Raw genomic sequence first — 17,563 nt, 5'->3', positions numbered from 1 at the left:
TTTCTTTTCTTCAAATAGACATCTTAAGCAAACTAACACCATTAATAATATGCAAATTTAAAATGTCAGCAGCTAAGCCTTTCATTGCCAACTGTAGCCTCTTCCCCTGGCTTCTGATGTACGTGTATACAGACGGTCACTGGAAGGTGAAAGGTGGAAGGTGATGGCAGGCTGTGATAAATATTCTTCTCTATGCTGTGAAAGACAAGATTGAAGCACCCAGCGGGAAATAACTCAATATACTTGTACACTGGATTCTGAGCTGAATAGCTTATATTTGGCAGCACTTTCTATAAACATTGGCAAAAGAAAAAGGTTGTTCAATGTTCATGTATTTCCCATGAACTATAAGCTGTCTTTCTACGGAACCAACTTCAGCTCCAGAAGATTTTACTCCCTTCATGACCAGGCAATTTTTTGCTATTCAGCACTGCGCTACTTTAACTGGCAATTGCGCAGTCATGCAACGCTGTACCCAAACTAAACTTATAATATTTTCTTCACACAAATAGAGCCTTCTGGGTTTTTTAGTTTTTTTTCACCACTGGGTTTTTTGTTTTTTAATATATAAACGAAAAAAGACCGAAATTTTGGAAAAAAAAACCCCAATATTTTTTACTTTCTGCTATAAAACATATTTAATAAAAGAATCAAATTGCTTCAAAAATTGAGGCCAAAACATATTGTGCTACATGTCCTTGAACTTTAATGGCATCCCAGTCTTAGTCCGTAGGGTTCAATATTGAGTTGGCCCACCCTTTGCAGCTACAACAGCTTCGACTCTTCTGTGAAGGTTGTCCACAAGGTTTAGGAGTGTGTCTATGGGAATGTTTGACCATTCTTCCAGAAGCGCATTTGTGAGATCAGGCACTGATGTTGAACGAGAAGGCCTGGCTCGCAGTCTCTGCACTACGTCATCCCAAAGGTGTTCTATCAGGTTGAGGTCAGGTGTCAGGGGATGTCATACACAGACTCCAATACAGGTGATCAGATCATTGGGCTGCACCAAGGAATCAGGGACAAATGAGTAAGTGAAAAAAGTAAGTTTATTTAAGATAAAGACACACGTGCAAACCAAGCAGAAAACCATAAACAATTAATAAGTGCAAGACACAGCAAGACACAGCAAAACCCCAAAACACCTAACTATCTAACTAATAATTGTATATTCATAAGCACAGGAAACAAACATAAATAACCCAGGCAGGGACAAAAGCAAAAGGGGAACAGAAGCCAGGTATGAGGAAACAGACCGTAATGAGAACAAAGAGCAGGTACAGGAAACAGGTCCCAAGGACAGGGTACACGGAACGGAGTCCAGGAGAAAAGCAGGTTCAGACAGGTGACAAGGCTAGCAGACAGAATACTGAAGCATTTGAGCCTTGCTTAAGGGTGGGCTTACATAGTCCAGCAAAACCTCAACAGGTGTGCTTGATAGCTGGTTGGAAGTCTTGGCAGGGAGACACCCGCTGGTGGCCACCAGTACTACACCTTTTGGTGCTGAGTGTAACAGTGCCACCAGCAGGTGAAACAAGTAATCAAGTTAACCCCCACTATATTGCCAAAATTATTGGGCCACCCCTCCAAATTATTTGGTGGAGGGGGGATTATGGTGTGGGGTTGTTTTTCAGGGGTTGGGCTTGGCCCCTTAGTTCCAGTGAACCCCCAACTTCGTAGAAACAGTTTGGGGATGGTCCCTTCCTGTTCCAAAATGACTGCACACCAGTGCACAAAGCAAGGTCCATAAAGACATGGATGAGTAAGTTTGGGGTGGAGGAACTTGACTGACCTGTACAGAGTCCTGACCTCAACCTGATAGAACACCTTTGGGATGAATTAGATCAGAGTCTGCAAGCCAGGCCTTCTCCTCCTCCATCAGTGCCTGACCCCACAAATTTGCTTCTGGAAAAATGGTCAAACATTCCCATAGACACGCTCCTAAACCTTGTGGACAGCCTTCTCAGAAGAGTTGAAGCTGTTATAGCTTGAAAAGGGTGGGCCAACTCAATATTGAACCCTACAGACTAAGACTGGAATGCCATTAAAGTTCATGTGTGTGTAAAGGCAGGAGTCCCAATACTTTTGGTAATATAGTGTAAGTGTATATTGATTGGTTTGTGTGATCATCATAGCGTCTAAAAATCATGGGATATATACTGAAATTTTTGTTTATTTTTTATTACTAGTAATGAGGGCCATCAGTGACTTATAGTGGGACTGTGTTAGTGCTGCAGACAATATGACGCTGGGGGGAACTGACTAACTGACTCTGACCTCGCCAGTGACGCTAATACAGTGATCAGTGCTAATAATATACACTGTCACTGTACTAATGACACTGGTTAGGAAAGGGGTTAACATTAAGGGGCAATCAAGGGGTTAACTATGTGCCTAACATTGTTTACTGTGTACTCCGTAAAAAGGACAGATCGCTGCTGTCTGTAGAAAGTTCTATGTTGTTTACCAACACAGAGTTCTCTTCTGTCATTCACTCTTTTTTCAAATTTTTCAAATTTTCTGAGATACTGAATTTTGGGTTTTCACTAGCTGTAAGCCATAATCATCAAAATTGAAAAAAAGAAATGCTTGAAATATATCACTCTGTGTAATGAATCTATATAATATACGAGTTTCAGTTTTTGAATTAAATTACTGAAATACATTTTGATATTCTAATTTTTTGAGATGCACCTGTAAATGTGTTATTCAACTTTTCTGAGGCATCAGATTATAGCAAACCTCCCAACTTTCTGAGAGGGAAAAGAGGGGCACCCCTACCATGCCCCAAAATATGCAGATTGTAAGGAATCCATATGCAGAAAATGATTGAGTAAACCCACAAGTTTTTTATACCTCTAATTTTCCTTCATACTGGCCATTCAGAACAATAAATGTAAGAATTTAGAGGAAGAAAGAAAGATTTAGCATGGTAGAATAGTTTTGGTAGTGACATAATACATTGTTTGTCCTGCGGGTGCACTTCACGCCTGCAAGATTGTTTCCAATGGGGGTGAGAACGGACTCAGGTTGCCACAGATGATTGAGAGACCATGGGGATCTCATCCATCTACTGTGGCACTGCCCCAAGTTGCATCTATTTTGGGCAGGAGATTTGACTACTATCAACAGAGTTTTTCGGGTTGATATCCCGATGGACCCTAAACCGCGTGTATTAGGAATTCTGAATGATATCCTAATCGAAGATGATCCAAAGCAGGCCGCTGCTAGAGCCCTGTTTCAGGATCGCAAGCTCATTCTTAGACATTGGAAGGCAGTAGACCCTCCAACGGTGAAAGAATGGATTGCTCAGGTGGGGGACACTCTACGGTTGGAGAAGTATATCTTCCAACACAGAGGACGCCCCAGCAAATTTGATAAACTGTGGGCACCCTGGCTAGATACCCCTGGACTTTCGCCAGTGGACTTGGTATTGGACAAACTATTATTCCAATAACTCTGCTATAGTAATCTGGTTATGAGGACATCTATTAGTACGGAGACTAGATGACCCTGAAATGTATGACAAGGGGGTGCATAGGATTTAATTAATTCAAGCTATCCCATGATGCAATGCCAATGCGGTTTACATTGATTGTAACACTGTACGATCTGGAATTGGAATTCATGTACGGTTTTGTTTATCTGTTCATGTGTTTTTTCTTTAATAAACTTCTTTGAGAAAAAAAAAATAAAAATACATTGTTTAATGAGGAATATACCTCTAGCAAAAAAGAGGGCCAGCTATGTTATAGTAATGTGTTTCACTGGGCCTTGTGGAGATCCGAAATGTGGAGAAAATAGAGTGCTGAGCATTATGCTGAGATTATAGTGCATTCAGCATTTTTTAACACACACAGACTACAGGAAAATTACTTATTGCACTATTAACACAGTGACTGCAAATTCTCCCTCCGTCCCCCAGGGGGCTAATATACACTGCCATTTGCATATATAACAGATTTTGTAGAAAGCAGTATACACCAATGAGCCATACGAATATTATTATGACCACCCACCTAATGTTGAGTAGGTCCACCTTTTGTTGCCAAAACTGCACTGACTCATCAAGGCATGGACTCCACCAGACAAAGCATCACACTGCCTCTGCTGGCTTGCCTTCTTCCCATAGAGCATCCTGGTGCCATTTCTTCCCTAGGTAAGCGACACACATGGGCCCGGCCATCCACATGATGTTAAAAATGTGACTCATCAACCAGGCCACCTTCTTCAGTTGCTCCGTGGTCCAGTTCTAATGTTCACATGCCCATTGTAGGTACTTTTGGCTATGGACACGGGTCAACATGGGCAACTCTGACCAATCTGCAGCCCCATACACAGTAACTGTGATGTACTGTGTGTTCTGACACCTTTCTATGGGAACCAGCATTAATTTTTTCAGAGATTTGAGCTACTCTTTTATTGGATCAGACTAAGCTGGCCAGCCTTTGCTCTCCACATGCATCAGTAAACCTTGGCTGCCCATAACCCTGTCACAAATTCACTGGTTTTCTTTCTTTGGACCACTTTTCCTAGGTCCTGATCACTGCAGACCGGGAACATCCCATAAGGGCTGCGATTTTGGAGTTGTAATGACCTAGTTGTCTAGCCATTACAATTTGGACCTTGTCAAAGCCATTTAAGTCCTTACACTTGCCTATTTTTTCTGCTTTCAACACATCCGTTTTAGGGACAACATGTTCACTTGCTGCTTAATATAGCCCACCAACTTTTAGGTGCCACTGTAATGCGATAATCAATGTTATTTACTTTACCTGTCAATGGTCATAATGTTATGGCTGATCTGTGTAAATATCCTCTATGTGTGTAGACTTCCACACAGGATTGTCTTCCAGTGCTTCCTCTTGTACTAGTTGATAGTGTAGTTCTATGTGTACTGATCTTCAATGATTATGCATAGATATTGATCTTCGGCTATCAAGCAGCTACATTAACGAATGCAGCAAATACATTTAGTTACAATAAAGTCCTAGACACATTCATGGCAAGAGTGGTTCTTTGGATGTTCAGAATGAATGGGTGCCAGTCACTTTAGTGCATTTTACATAGACAAAAATTTTTTTGCAAAGGGCAATATGGGGAGGAGGGTGAGGTATAGAGCAGGACATCCCACTCTACATTCAGTGGCTTATCATCCAGTGTGCAAGTGTGTGTAGTGCACAGGGGTCCCAAGGGAAAGGGGGGCCCACTGTGCTCTTCCACACACTGCACAATGGGAGTAATTCTTCTGCCGCTCTGCTTGTCCTCTAAAATGCACCCTCCTCTCTGATTTTATGTGCCCCCCCAGCACTGAACCCCCCCCCCCCCCATCCCCCACACCTGCAGCATCAATCCCCTGTGGGATCCTAAATGTTACAATCTGGTTGTACATCCTCACTGCGATCTACAAAGAATTATGTAGTTGAAGGACCTGCTTGCATACAGTATGATTGTCTAGTTCAGGTGAGTGCTCATGACCAGTGAAATATAGCTGTGTTCCAGTTTAAAGTTGTACCACAGTTCTCAACATCACCAGCAGATGGTGCTGCAAGTGAAATTTGGACACTATGTACTGAGAACACCTGGGAGCTGCAAGACTGGGACCCCCTCCATGTCCTGGACAAATAAGGATTTATAGGTTTCCTGGAATACAGTTTACATTTATATTTGCTATAAAGTTAATTGCAATCATGTGTTCCGTGTTAGCCTCTTACTCTAATGTGAGGGTTTATTGGAGCAGATAAACCTTTTTGTAATCGCGTAACTGGGCATGTTCTGGAACGGCAGAGCAGTAAGCAAGAGATTTTTAAAATGTATAATCAAAAGTATAATCATACATAATCTCTAATGGATTTTCTAACCTATGCTATTGGCTTTACTGTTGGGAGTCTTCAACTACGAGTTTTCAGTCCACACACAGAACCATTCATAGCATTGGTGTGAAATGGTTTTGTTCTACGAATAAGTACCCTAGAAGGAAAATACAAATGTTTTTGTTAAAATGTGTTCCACATTACTTAAAGTTATCTAAATAGAGGATTTATATCGTTTCATTATTTATACAAAATGTATATTTCACAAGAAAACATGTACAGTAATACGTGATGCATCTGTGGGAAGATCATGGAGACAGGGTGGTTGTCACGTCCGCCATGTTTCCTTCCTAGGATGCCAAGCAAGGGTCACATGTGAGGCCTACCCCAGGGTGGGTTCTTCTGGGCTACGCTAGGCACCTCACACAGGGTCACTTTATTACACATGGTACCTTTGCTTTGTGCCATTTACATCAATGCTCTGGGACAAGGCTGAGGCTGCCATGGGGGAATACTCGACCTTATAGTGGGCCTCTACTATTATAGATGAACATTCGGTTCCCTGTGACAATGTGCACCTTCTCTCTAATCCGCATTTGGGGGGGGGGGTCAAGCAGGAAGCAACCATTTTAGAGTGGTATACATGGAAGGAATTTGAATGAATTGCAGGAACTATTTTAATAGGTTTTAAGAGGTTTTAACTGTGAATACTCCTTAGTGCAAGATGTAGCACCTTCGAATGTGAGTAGGAATACCTAGTTCTGTATAGTAATAAGAGTTAAAGGTTTTACACTATGGCAAATCCTCCTTGTTTTTCATATACAGTAATTCCTGTATGTGAAACCTGTGAGCACACCTTTATTTTGGTGAGAGGAATGGTGGATAAAGTTCCTGAGAAGGGATGACCCCCCCTGGTGATATTAATAAAAGTTGCTGAGGAGGGATGACCCCCCTGGTGATATCAATAAAAGTTGCTGAGGAGGGATAACCCCCTGGTGATATCAATAAAAGTTGCTGAGGAGGGATGACCCCCCTGGTGATATCAATAAAAGTTGCTGAGGAGGGATGACCCCCCTGGTGATATCAATAAAAGTTGCTGAGGAGGGATGACCCCCCTGGTGATATCAATAAAAGTTGCTGAGGAGGGATAACCCCCTGGTGATATCAATAAAAGTTGCTGAGGAGGGATAACCCCCTGGTGATATCAATAAAAGTTGCTGAGGAGGGATGACCCCCCTGGTGATATCAATAAAAGTTGCTGAGGAGGGATGACCCCCCTGGTGATATCAATAAAGTTGCTGAGGAGGGATGACCCCCCTGGTGATATCAATAAGGTTGCTGAGTAGGGATGACCCCCCTGGTGATATTAATAAAGTTGCTGAGGAGGGATGACCCCCCTGGTGATATCAATAAAGTTGCTGAGGAGGGATGACCCCCTGGTGATATCAATAAAAGTTGCTGAGGAGGGATAACCCCCCTGGTGATATCAATAAAGTTGCTGAGGAGGGATGACCCCCTGGTGATATCAATAAAGTTGCTGAGGAGGGATGACCCCCCTGGTGATATCAATAAGGTTGCTGAGGAGGGATGACCCCCCTGGTGATATCAATAAAGTTGCTGAGGAGGGATGACCCCCCTGGTGATATCAATAAGGTTGCTGAGGAGGGATGACCCCCCTGGTGATATCAATAAAGTTGTTGAGGAGGGATGACCCCCCTGGTGATATCAATAAAAGTTGCTGAGGAGGGATAACCCCCCTGGTGATATCAATAAAGTTGCTGAGGAGGGATGACCCCCCTGGTGATATCAATAAAGTTGTTGAGGAGGGATGACCCCCCTGGTGATATCAATAAAGTTGTAGAGGAGGGATGACCCCCCTGGTGATATCAAGTGTGGAGGAAATCCAGAGTCGCTGTGGACCTCATGATGATAACATGCATTACATGACTTACCTGTAGAGGGTGGTCATGTATAATTGGTGAGTCCTCCGGTGTGGCGATGGTGGATCAATAGAACACTTTTTTGAAGAATTTTTGCACAGCGCTATAACAATTTTTTGCTGTTTATTATGCACTTATAAAAGACTACTATATTGCATGGACACTTTATAGAGCCTTTATATATTTTTTTTATTTTTTTTGTGTGAAATACACATTTGCACTGTTTTTCTCTTGAAGGGCACAGGCAATAGTTAGCAGGTCAGCGCTGTAAAACAGGTATGTGTGACAGAACCAAGCTATTGGCTACTTAGTGCTGCACATTGCATGGGGGTCAAGGAAAAAACGCAGATGTGAGCGATAATCAGAAGCACCAAGTTCTTTAGTGGGATTGCAGCTGATAAAATATGTGGACACTGGGTGCTCACTATTCAGTATGAGGGCGGGAGATTTTATTTAATTGGTGCTTCAAGATTATAAAGCAAATGAATCTATAATGCTAATGGTATTAGGCTACATACATGCACCTGGGTAAATTTTTCCATGCATTGTAAAAAAACATGAAATATTTCTGGAGTGTGATGGATGTCCTAGAGCTGCGTGTACAGCTGCCCGTAAATAGGTGAAGGCAGCTGTATGCAGCTATGCACCGCTGTTTGCATAAAGTAGGGCATGTGCACAGACGTAATGCACTGAACGCACCTGTGCACCTGGCTGCTTTATGCAAATAGCTGCGTACAACTGTTTTCACCCATTTATGTCCGTTAGTGGCTGAATGCAGCTCCAGGACACGCAGCACACCAGAAATACACAATGGGAATGATTTACTAAAATTGGAGTGTGCAAAATCCGGTGCAGATCTGCATAGAAACCAATCAGCTTCCGGGGTTTTTTTTTTTTTGTGTCAAAGCTTAATTGAACAAGCTGAAGTTAGAAGCTGATTGGCTACCATGCACAGCTGCACCAGGTTTTGCACTCTCCAGTTTTAGAAAATGAACCCCACTGTCTTTATGCTACACAAGCAAATGTGCCCATGTAGCCTTATTATTATTATTATTATTATTAATATTAATAATAATAATTTCTAAATTATTACTTCTATTATCGGATCATTCTAAAATGCTGCATTTTTTAATGTTATTTCTTTATCACTGTGTCTTACTAGAAAGTTAAAATGTATGACGGATGGTGAATCTGTTCCCCCCGACTGGCCTTATTTTAAAACCATTGATCGCATCCTCTCTAAACTGCCGGAACAGACGGATGGGAAGTTGCAGCCTGGGCCTTCCACCTCTCAGACTGAAGCCTCGCAATCTCCTTCAGTCAAATCTACACCCCTCTATCTGCCCTACAACCAGTTCACATATGACGACGGCTGTTTCCAGGATGACAATTCAGAGAGTTCCACAAGTCTGCAGTCATACAAGCAAAGGTAAAATACTGTACATGTTACTGGTGTGTTTACCCAGGAGGTGGAGGTGACATGCAGCAAGGGATTATACCTTCCCTCTTAGATTGTAAGCTCTAAGGAGCAGGGCCCTCTGATTCCTACTGTATCAAAGTGTATTGTATTTGTACTGTCTACCCTCAAGTTGTAAAGCTCTACGTAAACTGTTGACGCTATATAAATACTGTATAATAACAATAATAATAATAATAATTATACCAGGCAATATACAATCACCAGCCACTTTATTAGGTCACCTTACTAGTACTGGGTTGGGCCCCCTTTTGCCTTCAGAACTGCCTTAATTCTTCGTGGCATAGATTCAACAAGGTGTTGGAAACATTCCTCAGAGATTTTGGTCCATAGTGACATGATAGCATCACGCAGTTGCTGCAGATTTGTCGGCTGCACATCCATGATGCGAACCTCCCTTTCCACCACATCCCAAAGGTGCTCTATTTGGATGAAATCTGGTGACTGTGGAGGTCATTGGAGTACAGTGACCCCATTGTCATGTTAAGAAACCAGTTTGAGATGATTTAAGATTTGTGACATGGTGCATTATCCTGCTGGAAGTGGCTATCAGAAGATGAGTACACTGTAGTCATAAAGGGATGGAGATGATCAGCAACAATACTCAGGTAGGCCGTGGCGTTTAACTGATGCTCAATTGATACTAAAGCCCCATACACACTATCAGATTTTGTGCTGATTTTTACCCTCAGATTTACCAACGCCATATAATATGAGGTCAAACCTTAGGAGTTTCAATTTGTATGCAATCAGGCAGGCCCTTGCACTACATGGTTTTGGTAAATCTGAAAACAAAAATCAGCAGAAAATCTGATAGTGTGTATGGGGCTTAAGGGGCCAAAAGTGTGCCAAGAAAATATCCCAACCACCACCAGTCTGAACCGTTGATACAAGGCAAGATGGATCGATGCTTTTATGTTGTTTATGCCAAACTCTGACCCTACCATCTGAATGTCGCAGCTGAAATCGAGACTCATCAGACCAGGCAATGTTTTTTCAATCTTCTATTATCCAATTTTGGTGAACCTGTGGGAATTGTAGCCTAGCTGACAGGAGTGGCACCCGGTGTGATCTTCTGCTGCTGTAGCCCATCTGCTTCAAGGTTGGATGTGTTGTGCATTCAGAGATAGTATTCTGCATACATTGGTTGTAACGAGTGGTTATTTGAGTTACTGTTGCCTTTCTACCCATTCTCTTCTGACCTCTGACATCAACAAGGCATTTTCGTCCATACAACTGCCACTCACTGGATATTTTCTCTTTTTTGCCCATTCTCTGTAAACCCTAGAGATGGTTGTGTGTGAAAATCCCAGTAGATCAGCAGTTTTTGAAATCCTCAGACCAGCCCGTCTGGCACCAACAACCATGCCACGTTCAAAGTCACTTAAATCCCCTTTCTTCCCCATTCTGATGCTTGGTTTGAACTTCAGCAAGTCGTCTTTACTAGATCTAGATGCCTGAATGCATTGGGTTGCTGCCATGTGATTGGCTAATTAGCATTTTGTGTTACCAAGTAATGGAACGGGTGTACCTAATAAAGTGGCCGGTGAGTGTATGCTCATTCCTGAATAGTTAGATATTTTTCTATAATCCCAGCAATAAGATCACCATATAAACAAGTGGTTTTCGCGGTTTGTTTTCAAAAGACACCAAGTTAGGTAACCAAACAATTGAGACTGCTCCAGAAATACCGCAAATAAGATACTGGTTTTATTAGACAATGATAGCCAATCATAATATAGTAAAAAAGACCAGTCTAAACCTCCTGTCCATTTTCTGCCTTGTTTTGTCCTGATGCATGTACCTTAAAATGTAACTCTTGCCAAAACATGTTTGTTTTCGTTTTTTAAAGAGTATTGAATATTGGGAACCTGTCAGGTTTTAATTGCTGATATAAATAGGAATAGTGCGCTAAACCTAAATATATAAAATATATGTATAATACACTGTGCAGAATAAATCAATGCGAAATAAATCAGTGCAGCAAACATAAATATAAATATATATATATAATTGCTGCACTGATTTATTTTGCATTGATTTATTCTTGGCACCCCAGATGTTTTGGAACTACATTTCCCATGATGCTCGTGCACTTTACATTATAATTAAGCATCATGGGAAATGTAGTTCCAAAACATCTGATGTGCCAAGGTTCGCCATCACTGGCTTGGGCTATAAAGAGATTGCCAAGATCCTGAAACTGAGCTGCAGCCCGGTTGCTAAGACCATACAGTGATTTAAGAGGACAGGTTCCACTCAGAACAGGCCTTGCCATGGTTCAGATGGTGTCAAGCATGTGTGGCGGCAACCAGGTGAGGTGTACAAAGAGAAGTGTTTCTTGCCTACAGTCAAGCATGATGGTGGGAGTGTCATGGTCTGGGGCTGCATGAGTGTTGCCGGCACTGGGGAGATGCAGTTCATTGAGAGAACCATGAATGCCAACATGTACTGTGACATACTGAAGAGAGCATAATTCCCTTCCTTCGGAGACTGGGCCGCAGGGTAGTATTACCACATGATAACAACCCCAAAAACACCTCCAAGACAACCGCTGCCTTGCTAAAGAAGCTGAGGGTAAAGGTGATGGACTGGCCAAGCATGTCTCCAGACCTAAACCCTATTGAGCATCTGTGATATTGTGTGTGTGTGGTATTCTCAAACAGAAGGTGGAGGAGCGCAAGGTCTCCAACATCCACCAGCTCCGTGATGTCATCATGGAGGAGTGGAAGAGGACTCCAGTGGCAACCTGTGAAGCTCTGGTGAACTTCCTACCCCCCAGAGGGTTAAGGCAGTGCTGGAAAACAATGGTGGCCACACAAAATATTGACACTTTGGGCCCAATTTGGACATTTTCATTTAGGGGTGTACTCACTTTTGTTGCCAGTGGTTTAGACATTAATGGGTGTGTGTTGTTATTTTGAGGGGACAGCAAATGACACTGTTCTACAAGCTGTACATGTACACACACACAGTGTTACTCCTACTATAATTATCATTGAACTTTATTGCATGGGTAGTGACAAGTCCTCTGTTTGGAGAGATCTGGGATCCTCTTCTCTGACCTCCAAAGCATCTGATCAAAACAAACCGGTAACACTTGCTTACATGAGACCGAGACGGGAAGCCGTGAAATCCTCATCCCTTCCGGTTTCTGGCATTACATATTGGGAGGAACAACATCAGTTCCTCTCACTGTGTCCCAGGAAGCAGATGCCGCTGGTTTCATCCCTACCAGGCTCCCTGATCGGATGAGAGAGCCCGGTAAAGACGGTGGTGGGAGAGGGCGAACCCCCTTCTGCTGCCTGTAAAAGTGATCCAGCAGCTTAATCACTAATCAGATCTCTTTTACTTGATAGGGCATAGCAAGCTGAAAACAGCAATACCGGGTTATAAACAACCTAAGGATAAGAAGTGGTTAAAATTTTTTCCAATCTTTTAACAATTCTTTCGCTAAGCACAGTTGTACCCTTCTCATTGGAATTAACCCTTTTCGTAGTATAGGTAGACATTACCACTGTTCCACATGCCTGCTAAGTGCTTTCCGGTTTTGCAAACTGCTCACTTAGATCTAGAATCTGGGCTTCCACATGTAGCGCCCTCCTCTAGTTAGGCTGTTAAGTTTAGTTCTTAGCTTCACTGTAGTGAGCCGAGCAATGACTGGTTATGTTGGTCTGTTTAGCGTTTCCTGAGCCGAGGGTTTGATTTCTCCCACTTGCCTCTGAAAGACGTTTCCAGGGAATCGGGCAGGGAGATTCAAATGAGAACTTTGAAAATGTATCGTGCCCCAGCCAATCCCTGGAAGGTGGTTTCCAGAAGGTGGCTGGGAAGGTGATAAATGTCTGGGAAGCATTGCCAGAGTGTTTTTTTTCCCTCCAGGGAGGGTTCCAGTTTGCTTGGGGCTACTGCCCCTGGAGACAGCTTTACTGAGACAGGAAATTGCAGTCTGTGCATCAGCATCTGTTGGGCTGAGGGCCTGGAGAAGATTGCCAATGTATGTTTGCTGGAGGGCACCGCACCGAAGTCCTGGTCTGGAGAAGGACCTTGTTATCTCCCTCATTGAGGATCTACCTGTGCATGCTGGGTGTCAGACTGCTCTTGGGAAACTGTGAGTAGAGACCTTGTAAGTGCCAGAAGGGAACTAAGTGCCAGAAGTGGCTATACGGGCCGTTGCTGTAGGGTTCTAGATACTGTATACTGGCCATTCCCTGATGCCTCCAAGAAAAACTGCTATTACAAGATTAGTTAGAAATTTGTCCTCCCATAATTGCTATTGATTGCTTTGGAGCAGGCCCGGATCTAGGAGGGTGCTGGGGATAGGGTTGCCACCTCATCCCTTTAAATCCGAACACATATGAATTACACGGGTTCTGTGGCTGATTAAGGTGGTAATTAGGCTCACTTAGTACTTTATCTGCATTTATTTTTTTTTATTTTTTTTTTTTTTTTCAAATATAAATTTTATTGTTATTTTCTCATACAGAAATTCAAGATATAAGACATGTTACAGTGTTTCACAACAATACTTCTTGTACACTGAAAGGTATATACGTGTGATAACTGCAATCTAGCATATTACAACCAACTCTGAGCCTTGTTTCCGTATTCTTTTGTGTCTGGTAGAATTCCATGCTCCTTTCAGTCCAGCTCAGCACATGGATACGTAATGATCTCAGTCTAGGAGCACCAGAATTCTCCCAAAAAAGAAAAAACTAATAAAGAGAAAAAAGAAAAGAGGAAGAGACAGGAAGAGGGAGAAGCAGTCTTAGAGGTGAATACAAGCTGAGAAGGAAAGTGGGAAGGGGGGAGGGGGGGGGGTATTGTAAGGGTGGTCTGTGGAATTAGCGTCTCTAGGTTCCGCAGATGGAGTATTAATCCTATTAGTATATGTTCAAGTCGCTAGCATAGCCTGTCCTTCGTCTGAGTATATAGGTGTTGAGATGTTGTTCCTGCTTATTCTGTGCCGTAAGGACTAAGTCCTCCAATCTCCTGATCTCCTCCACTCTGCGCAGCCACATTCCCCCCGTCGGGGGTGTTATTTTTTTCCACATTAGTGGGATGCAGGATTTAGCTGCATTTAGTAAATGTCGTATTATTGATTTCTTATATTTCTTTGGCGGAATAGAAGAGACATGCAGCAGGATGAAAGCCGGATCGTCCTTCATCGGGTATTCCGTGAATTTCTGAGAAATCGTTTGGACTGTTGTCCAAAAGTGCCGCAACAGAGGGCAGGACCAAAAAATGTGGAGGAGTGTTCCTTTGGCAGAGTGACATCTCCAGCATCCCTCTGAGGAACTAGGAAACATCTTGTGAAGTCTGACAGGGGTATAATACCATCTGGTTAATATTTTGTAATTGAGTTCCTGCGTCTTTGTACATATGGATGATTTCAGAGAGAACCTAATTATCGTTAGTTTTTGAGTGTCCGTAAAGTGGCATTTTAAGTCTGTTTCCCATTTTTTTATGTGTGTCAAGTCTGGTAGTTCCGCCGGGGTGTTAAGTAAGTTATACATTTTAGATAGAGCTTGGGGTAGAACTCCCTCATCTCTGCAGTAGTCTTCAAAGGTCGTCAGGTCTCTACTGAAGTGCGTTGGATTGGGGATTGAGTGTAGAAAGTGATGTAGTTTTAAGGCTTCCCAAAATGACAGTTTGAACTGTCCTCTAGCGTCCGTAAGGGATTGTAGTGACGGCCAGGTATTATCTATTAAAAAATGTGTTGCTCTGTCTTTTCCTGACGATATTAGTGTCTTATATCCCTCCCTTCCCATGCCAGGCAAGAATGCAGGGTTGCCCAATATGGGATAAAGGGGGGAGTCACTGGTGGATAAGAGGTTTTTGGAGATCGCTGACCCTCCAATCCGAAGGGTGGCACCGATGACCGGGTGGGACTTTAACTGTGAGGAGATCCGGTCGTAACACCAGATTGCTCCTTTTAGAGTAGTTTCGGACTGTGCCTGCTCCAATTGTGTCCACAGTTTGCTTTTATAATGACGGTTCCAGTCTATTATTCTACCCAAATGGACCGCTGTGTAGTACTTTTTCAGGTCCGGTAGGGCGATTCCTCCCATATTTTTAGGTAATGTTAAGTAGTTTCTACGTAGCCTAGGTTTAGAGTGTGCCCAAACAAATCTGGTGAATAGTGAATGTATTTGTTCAAAATATTTAGGTGGGATTTTAATTGGAAGGGCCTGGAACAGGTACAAAAATTTCGGGAGTATCGACATTTTAAGCAGGTTACACCTGCCAAACCATGAGTGAAGTCCCTTTCGCCAGTTTTGCAGTAGTAAACGTGTCTCGGTCAGTAAGGGTGGAAAGTTGAGGTCAAAGGTACGTTTCAAGTCATTCGGAATCATGGTGCCAAGATATTTAAGAGAGTCCATTGACCATTTAAACTTGAACTGTGACTTCAATGAGTCCACTCTGCCCGGTGGGATATTCATTCCCATCGCGGCCGATTTGTCAAAGTTTATTTTTAAATTAGTCAGGGCTCCATATCTGTTGAACTCTTTGAGTAGGTTTGGTATCGAGATCGTTGGGTTGGACAGGGAGAACATGAGGTCATCTGCGTACGCAGAAATTTTGTATTGAGTGCCCTTCACCGTTACCCCGGTTATGTCTGGATTTGAGCGGACCGTGCACAAAAATGGCTCAAGTGTCAGGGCAAATAGTAGCGGCGATAATGGGCAGCCCTGTCTGGTACCATTATTTATTGTAAAGGGGTCTGACAGAATCCCATTTGCCTTGACCTGAGCCGTAGGTATAGTGTAAATACTTGTGATCCACTGTATCATTTTATTTCCCAATCCAATTTGTTTGAGGACTGCTGACATGAATCCCCAATTGACACGGTCGAACGCCTTCTCAGCGTCTGTGCTGAGAAAGACGCATGGGGTCTTCTGTTGGGAAGCTACGTGGATGAGATTTAGTACTTTTGTAGTGTTATCCCGTGCCTCTCTTGCCGGGATGAACCCTACTTGGTCAACATGAATTAAATCAGGCATGAACTGGGTTAATCTATTGGCTAGTACTTTTGTGAAAACTTTAAGATCCACATTTAGAAGGGATATGGGCCTATAGCTGCCACAGGCAGTTGGGTCTTTGCCTTCTTTTAGTATTATAGAGATGTGTGCCCTAAGCGTATCTCTAGGAAAGGAGACTCCATTGTTTAGGCCATTAAATAGCCGTACCATGTAAGGGCCTAGGATAGGTTGTAGGGTTTGATAATACTGCAGGGTGAGTCCGTCTGGGCCCGGGGCTTTGCCTGGTTTCATGCCTTTTACTACCTGCTGTATTTCTTCTAGAGTGATGGGTTCTTCCAGCTCTGCACTGTTCTCTGGCGCTAGTTGGGGGATCTGAGATGCAGAGAGGTATTCCGTTATTTTGGAGTCATTGGGCGGTCTAACCGGAAGATTGTAAAGGGAGGTGTAAAAATCTCTAAATTCCCCCGCTATCTGTGTCGGAGTATTCTTCTTCTGTCCTGATTGATCTATTATCTGGGGTATATATGTGTTAAGTCTTAGATTTCGTACCGCATTGGCAAGTAATTTCCCACATTTATTCCCCGATTCGTAGGAAAGTTTACGACACCTCTGTAGTGCTGCTTTGGCCCTATATTGTAGTAGCTCCAATATTTGTTTTCTTATTGTCAGCAGTTCTGTCTCTAGGGATGTGGTCGGTGTTGTCTTATGCTTTGTTTCTATGACCCGGATCTTCTCAAGAAGCTCCAATAACAAGTGTTCTCTTTCTTTTTTGATGCGAGCTCCATGTTTGATGAACACTCCCCTCATTACGGCTTTGTGCGCCTCCCATAAGATACCCGGGTCACAGTTGTCAATGTCGTTTATCTGGAAAAAGTATCGCAGTTCCTTCTCAATATCTGTCAGGACTTCTGGTGTTTGCAGTAGACTTTCATTAAGTCTCCAGAATCTGGATCTAGTGGTCCAATTGGACGATAGGCAGTAGCGCATGGCAATAGGAGCGTGGTCTGACCAGGCGGCACTGCCCATCTCCACTGCTTGGATAGCCTCTAGCTGTCTATGGGGAATGAAAAAATAGTCCAGTCTTGAATATACTTTATGTGGAGTCGAGTAGAAAGTATAGTCTCTTTCCCCCGGGTGAGTCAGTCTCCAGATGTCGATCAGTTGGGCATTATGAAGGTCTTTCGTTATCCTCTTCAGGGTACTCGCTCGCATAGAGGAGACCCCCGAAGAGGTATCAACCGCGGGGTTGAGAGGCGTATTAAAGTCTCCCCCTAGAATCAATTGGCCTTCCTGAAAGTCCGAGAGCAGCTTCAATGTACGGTGTAGGAATGTGTCCTGTCTGTCATTGGGGGCATA

General features: G+C 43.0%; 1 protein-coding gene across 1 annotated transcript in view; it reads left to right on the top strand.

The window, feature by feature from the left end:
* Positions 1-17,563, top strand: part of MSANTD1 (Myb/SANT DNA binding domain containing 1) — a 42,974-nt gene that overhangs the window by 15,140 nt on the left and 10,271 nt on the right. The window contains exon 2 of the mRNA XM_073610873.1: positions 8,913-9,179. Within this exon, the coding sequence (XP_073466974.1) occupies positions 8,913-9,179 (267 nt within the window). The remainder of the gene's footprint in view (positions 1-8,912; positions 9,180-17,563) is intronic.

The sequence above is a fragment of the Aquarana catesbeiana genome, linkage group LG01 (assembly GCF_042186555.1).
Source record: "Aquarana catesbeiana isolate 2022-GZ linkage group LG01, ASM4218655v1, whole genome shotgun sequence".
NCBI lineage: Eukaryota > Metazoa > Chordata > Amphibia > Anura > Ranidae > Aquarana > Aquarana catesbeiana.
This window is presented reverse-complemented; position numbering and strand designations above follow the sequence as displayed.